Source organism: Berghia stephanieae, chromosome 9, assembly GCF_034508935.2.
Source record: "Berghia stephanieae isolate SIO BIC M18660-M18661 chromosome 9, UCSD_Bste_1.3, whole genome shotgun sequence".
In the NCBI taxonomy this organism is placed as follows: Eukaryota; Metazoa; Mollusca; class Gastropoda; order Nudibranchia; family Aeolidiidae; genus Berghia; species Berghia stephanieae.
In genome coordinates, this window is record NC_088368.1 from 30692534 (window position 1) to 30707138 (window position 14605).

A 14605-nucleotide genomic window follows, 5' to 3' on the forward strand; every position below is an offset into this window, starting at 1 on the left:
TGTTTCTGGGCTGGCATCACCTTCATGATCATTAAGGTACTCAAGCTCCGCACGACGTCAACGCGACGATCTTCTTCCTGTTCTTAACTCTCGGGAAGTGTATCTAAATGTAACCAAGTTTCAGTTAGAAGAGGATTGTATATACCGAAGGATTACAGGAAGTAAAAGAGGATAGATTATGCTCTTTGATTGGCGACCATGATTTATTTATACAAAAAAAAAAAAAAAAAAAAAAAAACCCAAAGAAATAGAATGGACAACATAAAATAAAAAAAGAATCTTATGGTGGCTTGAAACAATGGCATCTAACGCGTTAGAAATCAAACTTATCCAAGTGACCAAGTGTTACTGAGTGTCATCGGATAAGTTGGCCTGGGATTTTAATTGTTTTGTTTTTTTAATGGAATACTTTAGGAAGTGACGAATAAGTACGAAGAGGTCTTTGTCTGCACTGACGAACAGGCCTGATCATTGCAGACCGAAGAGAGGTTGTGTGTGGGCGGTGGCACCTGTTGTTCAATACTGACGAATAAACATCAGGACCTATTGGTCAGTACTGACCCTCCAGCGCTGCGCCTGTTCGTCAGTACTGACCCACAGGTGCTAGCGCCTGGGGGTCAGTACTGACCAATAGCCCTAGCCTACCCCAAAACGAAAGTTAAAGTTGGCTACCTTTGGGATCGCAACTGATTATAACGGTTTTTGCTGTCGTCCAACCATCTGTGTTATATCAGGTTTCCTTTAAATCAGCAATGTAATTGTTTTTAAAAAACAAATCTGACACCCCCCCCCCCCCCCTCCCAAGTAAAAGATTGCAGCCAGGGCTAAATTCTAAGAAGTCTCATTCTAGGACTAGGACAGAAAGTGTTGTGAAAGACGAGAACATAGAACAAGGACAGAAAATCCAGCAAATAAATCCCCCCCCCCCCCCCCCCCCCCCCCCCCCACACACCACAATTGGTATGATTAGAAACTAAATTTAAAACAAGGTTATTGTAGTGATTATCTTTATTACTATTAGTAGCGATCACGGTAGAAATTATATATTTCAGTGATGCTAGAATGACACTTTTCACTTTTAATTACTTCATCAAAACAAAAAAAATAATATAAAAAAATAAAAATATACCAACATTCTATCCCCTCAAAAGAACAATCTTTCTTACACACTCATAATCATTCAATTTTCAATCAACATTTGAAATATCTGACCAACCAACAAACTTTTGAAACTAATCCACTTACACTACATTCTTAAATTCAAATTCGCACTTAACTTTCTCCGCCCATAACGTTTAAAATGAATGATGAAATGACACAGAAATGAATAAATAAAGCATTTGTAAAGACAAAAAAAAAAAAGACAATGAAGAGCACATGACCAATGCCAAACCCCCCCCCCCCCCCCCCCCCCCCCCCTAAAAAAACAAGACGACACTTAAATTCTTAAGTGTTGAAATTTTAAAATTAGATTAAAGACAAAAGTCATGATTTATACCCAAAAAAAAATAAAGTACTTGACAACTTTTACACAAAAATGAAGTGATGGAACAAGATTATTAGCCTTTCTGTCCTGTGAAGGCTAGGTGTGTAAAAAAAAAACACACACTACCATATCAGCACCTACACACCATCTGGTTTTCGTGTTGACACGTCATGAACACAGGGACAGCCTCCTCAACCACACATGGAAGGAAACCTGCTATCTTTCTCTCATGTCTATCATGGATCTTGTTTCTGAGTCTTTCACAATTGTTAAAAAAAAGTAAATTATTTCATGAAAAATATCTGCACAATATCAAAATTAACGAATTTAAAAAAATAAAATTTTAAAGCAGGGCTATTTTGAACAATTTTGTTCTAAAATATTGGTTCTTAAAAACTCTGAATCTGGATGAGCCAAAATTTGACCCCTAAAATATCTGTACAAAAACCACTTTTGTAGAGATAAGTGGAAAAAAAAAAAAAAGAAGAAAGATCCATCATTCAAGACAAAGAAGAAAGACAGCACAATTTCACCTAACACGGTCACAATTCATTGGTTATTCAAACACACCATTCACAATTAATGGAGAACAATGGCCAACATTGATACGAGCTAATCAAGTTCCATCACCGCCCCGCGGATCTCTATCTAGTTTTCCAGATGTTCCTTGAAGAATTCTTCCAAAGAGTCTGTGTTCCATTTCTCGATTCCCAGAGTCTCAACGACATTCTTGTCCTCGTCCAACAGTTTGATGACGGGGTCAGCACCGCGGGCGTAGCGGATTGATAGCCCTTGGAACTGTTCAGGACGTTCAGACTTGACAAATGCTGATAAAATAATAAATAAATAACATAAATACGTAAAAAGAAATTAAAAGGATTGATATGATGATGGAAAGCGGTTGTGGCAAGCATGAAGAGAATATTTGTGATAAAAACACAGGGCATTTTATAAGATGAACGTCAACTTCCATTTATGTCAAAATTAACATACAGTGCAACCTCTGAATAATATAATGATAACGTCAGAACCAGGGGAAATCATATCCTCGTCCAGGGTTGTGGTTATTGCTGGGTATCCAAAATGGCGGAAAAAGGGTCATTGAGATGTTGCACTGTTAATCCGGTTCTTAATATTTTTACTTTAAAAAATTTTTTTTTTTAGTTTTTTGATTTAACAAGAAATTTGCTTAAATCAAAATTGCAAGAATCAGCGAAAGAATTGTGTTTCATTACGGAAATTCAAAATAACTCCACACAGGTCAAGGTCTGAAAGAACTTTTATCTCAACCCTGTACAGTGAAGCACATATTGGAATCCCACTGAACGGCACTCAACTGGAAATTAGAAAATACAAAGTTCACATCCCATCTGAGGCGCTGATCAAATCGACTTTACCCGACTTTTACATCAACCCACAGTAATTCCATTCCTACCATTCAGAGATAATTTTCCTCATTAAGATCAACAAGTCGTATTATGCCGGGTTCATTAAAGCGTTGAAAACTGAAGGGATACCAAAAATTATGAAACTAAGATTAAGTTTGTCTTATCAAGGAAAATGCAAATAATTTTTTTAATGTGCCAAATATTGGATTTCACATTTTTTATCACATTTTGTCATCTTGACTCCAAGACACAATACCGAATTGTCAAACACCAAAACAATTTTTAAAAAGAAAAGCAAAAAAAAAAAAAAAAAAAAAAAAAAAAAAAAAAAAGGGAAAAAAAAATAATTTAAAAAAAATGTAATATTTATTTTCAAATTAGACCTTAATATTGATTTTTAAAAGTCTTACCCTGGACTTGTGGGAATCTCCCCAATTTTCATTGACACACGACTAACTCTGCAAATGGATATTTCTGAGGAAATAACAGCAGAAACAAAAATGAATTTGTTGCATTAAAATAAGAGGAGATACACTGCTTCAAGTGATTGTGGATATATTTACATTACCAGCAAAAGAAGCTCAACAAACAAGCTTTTTTAAAAGGAACTAGACCAGTGTACTTAATACACACGTGTGTATTCTCTACACCAGAAATAAAAAAAACCTAAATATCGCCTATACCTTAATCGATACTGATGACATTGATGCTAAGCCTATTACAGGCATTATCGATTTTGACGTCCTTCAGCTCTCTGTTATTGTTTTTAACCAGCCATGTTTATGAGTTCTCTCTAAACTGTATTAAATTAATCAAACTATAAACGTTTACGGATTTATATATAGTTTTGTATGTTGGCAAATTATATCAGACTGGTGAATGTCATGAGTTTAAAACAAAACTAAACGCATAGCATTAATAGGTAATTTATGGCAATTCAGCGGATTTATCATATCATTTACATCGTTTTATTTAATTTCGGGAAGTCTTGATTGAGATTTGTTCGAAACCGAGCGGTGAAATAGATCTCAAGTCTCGATACCAATATCAAAAATTGACGAGATTCTCACTGTAACTGCCAGATGGCCATAGGCATGGTTTCAAGCGCCATAGCCATAAAAAATATTTAAAAACCAAACATTTAATCATGTTTTACACTCTGAATTTACTCACATAATACTTATGTATTTACTGTACATCATATTAATTAAGCCAATTATATGATTAATCATTTATTTTTTCATTGGAGTAAATTTTATTTTTTTAAATAAAAATATGCCTCTTTATAAATTAAATACTAATAATGACGACAATGGTATGCATGCCAAAACATCCGGCAACCTTGCATTCTCGGTCAAGCTGTTTATAACCCCTATACCAGATCTCTTTTGGTGTAGGGAATACACATACGTGTATTTGATACACTGGTGTAGGGAACACACAGTTCCTTTTAAAAATAACAATTATTGAGTGAAAATGACCAACAACAAGACAATTATTTCAGTCAGTGCTGATGATGACAAAAGTTAAAAAGGAGGAAAATTTTTAGCATTTGTCTTTAACTCCCATTTTTAATGGAGGTAACCCCTATTTTTACAGCAATAGAGAGGATAATGATAAACAATCACAGAGTCAAACAGTTCGGATTGTTTATAGAAATATTTGCTGAAATGGGAAGTGAAGGATAACTTTGCAAAAATTAGCAGAAAAGTGGGATATTGCGAAATGTGAGGAAAAGGAGGAAATTCCTTCTCTGTCTCAAAAAACGCGAAATTCCGTGGAAAACCATCAACACTATTCAATACTAAAAGGTTCAAATTTCATCTAATACGTTGTGATATATTGTGATAGAGCTGGTAAGGTTGCATGTTGTCTCATATTTTAAGACTGTCAAAACTGATCATAGTGATCAGTGACCAGATGATATTAACAATAATGATTATAAACCTAAATCTCCAGATATTATTCAACTAAACTCGGGTGAGATGAGTACCATCACTATGTGCAGTAATGGATATTGTGAGAGCATTAGCACAAAAAGAATACTCAACATATGGTCATCTCTGTATGAAATAAAAAATTTAGCTCAATAAGACCCACTGAAGAAAAAAAAAAGGTGATGGATTGAGAATAAGTGCATTGAACATGATGACTTATGGGAATGTCCTACTACACAATTATTTCTAATTAATTACTGGCATGATAAAAATGAGACTAGCCTCACCAAAATGTTGACTTGTCTCATTAACTCACTCAATCCTACAGATTTTTGTTACTTTTCAAAATCGGAAAAAAATGTTTTAAAAATGAGCATGTACATGGTTTTATTCAACTATCAATAACATGCAAAAAAAAAAAAATAATAATAATAAAAAACACTACTTGGATACTACGTCTATAATGTCTAAAAAAATGTAAGAAATTGACACTGGGTACAAGTAACCCGGGTAAACTACGGATATAGTTGGTGTTAGGGTTGAGTGAGTTAGACCTAAGGTTAGACCTAAGCTTAAACTTAAACATTAAAACCCACCATAGGTCCATCAGATTCCTCCTTGTCTTTCTGACAACATTGTTGACAACTATCTGCCAGAGCACCAAGATTAAATGCACCCAGCTGATCACATGTAGAGCACATAAGGTTTGGTGTGAAACCTTTTAGGCGACATTCTTCCACAAACTCTAAGCTGCAATCCCCCAAATACACCTACGAACCAAAAAAAAAAAAAAATTAACATTCAAAAATAAAATCATTCTATAACAAAATAAAGCGAAAAAAAAAAAAAAAGCCCAAGTCAGCACCTCGGGCAATGTTTTACTCATGATTAAATATAGTACAGTCACAGTCAGGTACTCTCTAATCTGGAACTCCACAATCCAGATGTCTCCAGTATTTGGATTGGTCAGACGGGGGCAGATTTTTTCTTCTTAATTTGAACACTGTCATCAGGAAATTCTTGTTTCCAGATGGGATTCGATGAAATTTTCTATTTATGACAACTCATGAGCATCACATTGACCTACACTGTCAGTCCGCTCAGTTCATCACGTTGCAATCGATTTCAGTTATTCAAACTAAAAACAAACAGTTGAAGTCTAATTATAATCCGATTTAAAATGCTCTATTACTCCACTGATGGCAGATCTATAGCTGTAACAGCAACAATAACCATAGAGTTTCCATTGTCCACAGAAACGAAAAGCCGTGCCTTTAGTTATTCAGTGAACTCAACCTGACCGCATGCCTTACCACCCAGTCAGCCCCCTTCTCCTTCGTGGGGGCGTGACCTCGGGGTCATGATAACAATTACCTGTTGAATGATTGTTACTCCCAGTCATGACGCGTGTTTGTTTACTTTGTAAACCTGCTATCCCAAGTTTAATATGGTCATGAACGCAAAGAAATTTACAGAAAGAAAATATTTAGAAAATACTTAGTATTATGATATAAATTCGATTCTCATAGTGTTAGGTGAAAGGAAGTTATTGTTAATTATAAATTACTCATATTTTGAGAAATAATTAACTTACTTTTAACTTTACCCCCAAATTGCAAAAAAACGACACGCTCAAATGCAATAAAACTTGGTTCAACTTAAAGACAAACATTAAGAGAATTTACTTATGTCGTCTCTAAATGGACTTGTCAATCATTTCATAGTAATAGCCGTTTATATTTGGGATACCGTAATTGTTTCGTATAAGTCACCAAAGTACACAATGAAGACAATCTTTTCTCACAGTTTGAATAACAGAAAACATAGATAATTCCAAATTCCGGGATGGTTTTAAACATTTATTTGTACAAAGCGTAAATTATGTGTATTATCTATCTGACTTTATGTGTGTATGTGTATTTATTGTCTGTCGGCGTGAGCGTATGTGTGTCAAGACGTAGGAGAGGGAGGTGGGGGTGGGGGGGGAGAGAGAGAGAGAGAGAGAGAGAGAGAGAGAGAGAGAGAGAGAGAGAGATAAATAAAATAGATAGATAGATAGACAGAGAGATAGAGATTAGAGATAAATAAAATAGATAGAGAGAGAGAGAGAGAGAGAGAGAGAGAGAGAGAGAGAGAGAGAGAGAGAGAGAGAGAGAGGAGACTAAAATGGGGGAAAAACATGATTCTCAGGAGAGGGAGGGAATCCAAACTCCTGCTCTATTATGTCACTTTTCTTTCAGTCAAAAGTCACATTATAATTTCAAATTGTTTAGGTGTCTCTACCCGTCTAATACTTTGTAAACTGTCCTGTATTGTTTCTTGATAATTTACTTGATATTTTCTGTCGTTCTTTTCTAATCTTATCTTCTTTTCTGGTACATGAGACTGTAAGTCAGGGGAAACTTGAAGAAGACTGGTTGTCATTATAACATTGTCTACTGTGATTTCTGTGGAGTGTGATGAATGTGTGTCTTGCGTTGTGTCTAAGGTTTGAATGTCACTTGACTGCCTATCTTTAATGCAGCCGACTCGTATGTTTGTAAATGTTTTGTACACATTGCACATTGTAATGTCACTGGGGACAAAATCTGTCCACAAATGCTGACTGTTTTTTACAATAGTCCGGGAGTTTATTAAAAACTCTTCTCCTTTATATACTTTCATGTTTTTGATTCTTTTTACACATTTGTAACATATCACTTTTGAATGTGTTGTTTCTAAGTCTTTTCCAATGTCAATATCAAATAACAAAAGTATTTCACATTTGAAATCTTTACACAGTAATCTTTAGCGGTTACGTTTTTTTTCTTTTTGAGTGAGTGCTGTATAGCCACATACACTACAAAGTTCATTTAAAGATTTCATGTGGGTCTCTAAAGTGTGATCCGTTTGCCTGTATGTGCATTGCAAGAAAAAAAATATTATAAAAGATTAAAAGACAAGTCCATTAAACGGTTTTAATCATTAGAAAGCCCATAGAATGTTAGATGCGCCGATACAACTTTTTAAATAATTGGATGTGTCAAAAGTTTTATATTAATTAAAAAAAAAAATAAATAGCTCCTGTAATTGATTTTATTCATTGAGTTTTTCAGATGTAAATAACTAAAGAACTAATCACAGCAGAATAATGAAACCCAGACACAAATATCAAACAAGAAAAATGCAGTTATATCCAAGCTTTGAAAAATATGTTGTGAATTTAAAAGAGGAGTAGCAGTAGACTGAAAACAGGAAATGCCGTTACTCAATTTATATGTTTTTGGAACGTAATGCATTGTATGCAGCTTTACCTGCAGGATTGACCGCTTGACCCTGAGGTCAACCTGACCTATACCGAGAGTAAAGGCTCGCTCAGGCACGTAATTCGTGGGTGTGTGTCATTGCCACTATAATCATATTCACTTTTTCTGGAGACCTTCCGAAAGCTCCTTCATCCCCAGTATTCTTTTTTTTAATATAATGTTCTAGTAGAGGGTTTGGGACAGGGGAAACTTTTTTTTTTTAAAGTCTCCCCCGTCCCAAACCCCCAACTAGAACATTATAAAAAAAAAGTGTCCCCCCTCCCAAACCCCCTACTAGAACATTATATTTAAAAAAAAAAGAATACTGGGGATGTAGCTGCTTCCGGAAGGCCTCCAACTTTTTCTTTCATTTCAAAATATCATGGCATCCCCATGTAAAAAAAAATTATATTTTTTTTAAATTCCCTTTATTCGTCCCATAGGGTCTATTCCATGAGAAGACTGGAATAACCCAGACGTCAGCCGCAGTGCAGCTTCGCAAATTGAGCTAGCACAAGGTGACTTGCTCAACTCAAGGCTCAACGCCACACAGCGCAACGGCGGGTGCGGGTGATCGAACTCAGTACTTTTCAGGTACGAAGCTACCACCATACCGCTGAGTCAAGCTGCCTCTATCTTCTACCAAATGAGCAAAAAAGGAGAGGCCTTCCAAAAGCATGACAAAAGATCTACGGTGAAAATACAAATTGAAAGAAATGCTTAGCGCAAGGAGTAGGAGTAGGAGCTTTCGGCTTTCGGGAAGGCCTTCCCAAAAAAGCAGACCAGATCCCAAAAACTATGATGACCTGACAATACCCTGCAGTACATCAATCATCAAGGTAAATAATCTCATTGGATAGTTTATATTAATTTGTGAATTGAAATTATACCTCAATTTATAACAATAATACATAAGGCAAAGATTGTAAATGTAAGCTTCTCTAATTGAAAAGGTAAAGTGTGTAAGTGCAAGTGTAAGAAGTGTAAACAATGACGTGTCAACACGAGCTCGGTAGAACTATATTTTACGAGCAAAGTATACACCAATAGATAAAAGATGTAATCAATATTATACTATACATTATAACCTGTGCACTGGATTAAAAAATAATATCAACAATTGATTATAAAAGCTCCATTACCAGTAAAAGGAGGAGCAGCGAGACGTAACTCGGCCACTCCACCATCTTGGCAGAAGGGAACTACAATCAACATCATCACAAGTGTCAAGATATGAGAGGTCCTTACGTCTGGTGAAAATATGACTTCGCAATTTACCTACTATTACATTACCTAATGATCAATTTATATTTATATTAACTAAAGTGCCTGACATTATGTCAGTTTTTTGGTTCGTTTTAGTAAGAGAGTTAAACACTTTAAAACATTGTTAAAATATATCATCGAATGGGAAATGGAAGACGAGAGTAGTAAACAGAATAGTTACCTTTTTAGGACAGATTCGCGCCGTAATAGTTCACGTTTATTATTATTCGTTTACATTTATATGGATGTTTAGAGAGAAAGACAGGTATCGTAGAAGATAGTAAAAGAAGATGAGAAGAAGGAGGGAGAGGGAGGAGTAGGAAGAGCAAAATTGTGGATCCAGTTCGTTACCACGCTCAAGCAGCCAAAGAAAAAAAAAATGAAAGGGGACTAGGAAGTTCAGAGTTCAGAGCATGGGTCAGAAATAATTATTAGAAGTAAGAGTTTTGTCACTCCCATTGATCGTATGTATGACTTTGCGGTCTTGCTGTATGACACTCGACTTCTGACCTGAGTATCCCCTGTTCTAGTCACGCTGGCAGCGAAGCAACGTTCATTCCTTGAAGAAGACTCTTTACTCATGATATTCTATCACCGATCACCGCACTCAGGTGTAAAATGAACGCCTGGTCGATAACAGTGTTGTCTTTATACTCTGTAAAATAAAACAAGATACAATAAAAAAAAAAAAACAAAATAAAACAGAATAAACAAGAGACGGTAATGCCACCGCACACACGTCAAGCTTTGTCGACACATTATGTGTAGCTGTTGGCTTGGGACCTCTTGTAAAGCGGTTTGAGTACTACACATAGTGGATATTGTGCGATATGAATAAATTCTCACGTTATTTCTTTATTTCTTTGTAGTTTTCACGTGGTTATTGGAATTTTTCACCCGTAAGTTTGACTTTAATTGTTTGTTCATTTCTGTTTGGGGGGGGGGGGTGCAAAAATATTTATCAACATGTACTTTTTTCTTTCAATTGATGAAAAAAAATCGTGGCCAAGAGAGGGAATAATAAAAGTCTCACCGAGACACAAGCAATAGATACCGGTCAAAAGGAATACATTCGAGGCCCCGAGTTTGACAGTTTTTACAGAGATGAGAGTTACGTATTTAAATAGATCGATATTTGGAGGACGGTTATCTGGCCAAAGTTTTAACTCACTCAATCCTAGAGATTTTTGCTACTTTTCAAAATGAGAGAAAATGTATTAAAATTGAGCATGTACATAGATAGTTTTATTCAACTATCATTAACATGCAAAAACTAAAAACATTAGCTTTGATACTACGCCTATAATTTGTCTCAGAAAAAAATGTAAAAAATAGGCATGAGGTAAAAGTAACCCGGGTAAACTACGGATATAGTCGGTGTTAGGGTTGAGTGAGTTAAATACATGTTTTTTTGTTTTTTTCCAGAGTACGACAGTTAACGGGTTAAAAATCATTCATCGAATTCAAGCAGGAACTTATTTTACCACAATGAGAAGTAGCTTTGGCACCACAGTACCATCGCATTGTTTCATTTGACTCAGCATACTGTGTTTTTAGAGGGTTTTTTACGGCGATAACTACAGTTGTATGTTGTTTCAGCACCAGTAAAGGGGAAGATGATTGGGTAAAAGTTGGAGAACTGAAGTTTTTGTTGTTTTTTTTTGTTTTTAAGGCTTTTACAGTGCTTATCTGGGTGGGGATCCTGACCTCCCATAGCGGGCAGGGAGGTACATACTGTGTCTTCTATCCCCTTATATCTTATCCAACAAGCTTTCTGTCTTTGTCTTGGAATGAGATTACTTGTTTTTTTCCGGGCCCTCGTCGGAGTCCTGGCTGAGAGGGAAACAGTCAAATGCATAGTTATTGTTTCGGGAGATGATATTTTTTTCCTTGTAAATCATCTCTCTGTTATGTATTATTATATTGGTTATTTTTAATGTATAATGTAAGCATTTGAGTGTGTTCCTCTTTGTTAGATTTTGTGCTTGTGTCCGGATGAGACATAGGTGATCTCAAACTAAGTACATTGGTGGTATGCTCTTGGAATCTACATCTGATCCCTATCTGTTCCCATTCCCCTTTGTCTTACTTTCACTTGGGTGCTTTAATTGTAATTCTAGAACTTTTTACTATCCCATTTTCTTCCTTTTTACTGGCGCTGATATAACCTAAATGTGTTGCAAGCGCCGTAAAACCCTTAAAAACAAAAAACAGTGCTTATAACACACTAATTTAGGTCATATCAGAGCCAATATAAAGGAAGAAAATGGGATAGTCAAAAAAAAAAAAATTTAAATGATAGAATCATAATTTAAGCCCCCAAGTAAAAATAAGACAAAGGGGAATTGGCTCACGTAGGAAACAGATGTAGATTCCAAGAGCATACAATCAATGTGAGATTACCTATAAGTCTCATCCAGACACCAGCACATGATCCCACTAAAAGGAGCACACTCAAATGTTTACAAGATATGTTCAAAACAAAAATATAAGTAGGTATCAGTACATAACAGAGAGATGATCTACGAGGCAAAACAGATCACCTCCCAAAACTAACACCATACATTTCACTGTCTTCCTCTCAGTCAAGGATTCCAGCAAGGGTCATGACAAAACCAAGTAATCCCGTCTTTCTCTCAAAAACAAATAATAAATAAATAAAAAAGAAGCTATACATTTGACAGCTTTTTTCTCTCGACAGAAACGGGTGGGGGGGGGGGGGGGTGAGTAATTTCAATAAAGAACAAAAACAGAGCGCAACATGGAAAGGAAAAAGACAGATATATAGGGGGAAAGAAGACAAAGCAAAATTTATCGCTCGGCCACCAAGTGACTCAGGAGTGATTGTTTGTTTTTGTTTTTAAGGGTTTTACGGCGCTTGCAACACATTTAGGTTATATCAGGGCCAGTAAAAAGGAAGAAAATGCGATAGTAAAAAGTTCTAGAATTACAATTAAAGCACCCAAGAAAAAGTAAGACAAAGGGGAATTGAGAACAAATAGGGCTCAGATGTAGATTCCAAGAGCATACCACCAATGTACTTAGTTTGAAATCACCTACAAGTCTCATCCAGACACAAGCACAAAATCCAACAAAGAGGAACACACTCAAATGCTTACATTATACATTCAAAATAAAAATAATAATACATAACAGAGAGATGATTTACAAGGAAAATAATATCATCTCCCAAAACAATAACTATGCATTTGACTGTTTCCCTCCCAGCTAGGATTACGGCCAGTGCCAGGACAAAACCAAGTAATCTCATTCCGAGACAAAGACAGAAAGCATGTTGGATAACAGATATAAGGGGATAGAAGACACAGTTTGTACCTCCCTGCCCGCTATGGGAGGTCAGGATCCCCACCCAGACTCAGGAGTGAAAAATAAAAGGAAAACAAACAATAATAAATAAATAAATACAAGACGCATTGAAAATTTGTTTTTCAAATATGTATCTTTTTAATTCTGAGGTGGGGACTGGGAGAAGAGGAGACAACAACGGCAACTTTTGAAGAAGAAAAAAAATACACGTTCTTCCTCTCTACATGTGTAGTAGTGATCACAATACATAATTCTTAGTTATGTGCTTTTGGTAACACATAGGAACAACAAGGAGGAGGTCAAAGGTCATGTAGAAGCATAGTGTGTATTTTTTGTGTGTTTGGAAGCGGTAAAGGTAATACACACCATGAGATGGCACGTATAAAGACAAATATCGTACAGATGGATTTTTCAAACTCAAACTCGTTTTGAGCAAACTACACAATGACTAAGCTGTCAAACTACACAAGAGTCATCGACTGAGCTGCCAACACAATGAAATTAATACTTTGCTAGAAGTTTCAAATAGAAATTATGTATTTTAATTTGAAAATCATTTTTTAACAATCCAGGATGTCAACTTTTAATCCATTTGCAGATCAACTACTACTTAATAATTCTTCAAAATCAGTTAATTCAATTTTTAAAAGGGTCAAAATCAGAGATTTTTTAAAAATTGAAAAGTTTTACAAGTTTGTTTTTGTTTTTAACCCTCTCGTGTTTAGATTCTTTTTGGGGGAGTAGATAATGAGTTCCCTATATGGCCATGTCAATCATGTAGACATCCTTTGATGACATAAGCCTACTCTTTGATATCTGTAGTCGCCTTTTCGTTTTCTACGGTCACTCATGGCAGCAGCTTCTTATGGTTCACACTATTATGTTATGACGATCGACCCAATCAGCAAAGTCCGGTCCGCATTCGTGCACCGTCGCGAACCCGCCCGGTAGCATCGTCACAACACACCTTTCGACTAGATGCTCTGCCGTTTCGGGTTCTTGCCCACAGCGTGGACATAAAGGACAGGAAGTTAGACCCCACTGATGTAACGCACCGGCCGTTAGGCAGCTCCTCGACCGAAGCCGATTCGCAGCTACCCAGTGTCTCCTCTTACTGGTATCAAAGCCTGGCAACTTCTCACCAAGCTTAGAGGAGTGTAGGTCCCCGCCCCCACGAGGGATTGAATTCGTCCAAACCGACTTCCATCTCGTATGTGCAGCTCTGTCCGTAGTCAGGGATTCTGTGTACAAGGGTTGCCGGGACTTATTTCGGCTCGAAACGGGGGCACCGTTCATTATGCGCATGAGAGGGGTATCCCATTCCCTCTCTCTTTGATCTTACTCAGCCAGTTTCCCGTAATGGTCTCCCTCCGGACATCGGGGGGCTGGATCGCTGCCATCACCGGGCCCCATTCTCTAGGGGTTGTTGCTAGCGTTCCCGACACTATGTGCATCGACTTGCGAAGTTTTACATCCACCTTCTCAACGTTTCTGCTTCTACCCCACACTGGAGCGCAATACTCCGCGGTGGAATAGCATAGTGCCAGGGCGGATGTTCTCAGGAGCGCTTGGCTAGCGCCCCAAGTCGATCCCGCCAGCTTCCTCAGAAGACTATTCCGCTTCTCTATCTTCCGGGCAACCCCTTCGAGATGAACCCGATAGGTAAGGCTGCGATCCAGCGTCACCCCTAGGTATTTTGGACGCGGCTCATATGGGAGTGGCTGGTCCCCGACTAGGACATTCAGTTTACGGGTGTGCCAACCACTGCATAAGTGAAATGCAGTGGCCACGGTTTTTGAAGTGTTCATCTTCAGGTACCACTTGTCTGGTGACGTCCTCGCTGAGTACGCTCTCGAGACGGGTCCACACTTTACTCTGAGTAACGAGTGCCCAGTCGTCTGCGTATCCCAGCCTCAG

General features: G+C 37.0%; 1 protein-coding gene across 1 annotated transcript; it reads right to left on the reverse strand.

Annotated features, from left to right (window-relative positions):
* Positions 1–990: 990 nt before the first annotated feature.
* Positions 991–9342, reverse strand: LOC144980039 (selenoprotein F-like). Its single transcript, XM_078927503.1, has 4 exons — positions 9238–9342; positions 5408–5581; positions 3285–3348; positions 991–2313 (listed from the first exon to the last, which is right to left on the reverse strand). Exons 1-4 carry the CDS (start codon positions 9280–9282, stop codon positions 2135–2137), a joined length of 462 nt encoding a protein of 153 aa, XP_078783629.1. The 5' UTR covers positions 9283–9342; the 3' UTR covers positions 991–2134.
* Positions 9343–14605: the final 5263 nt, after the last annotated feature.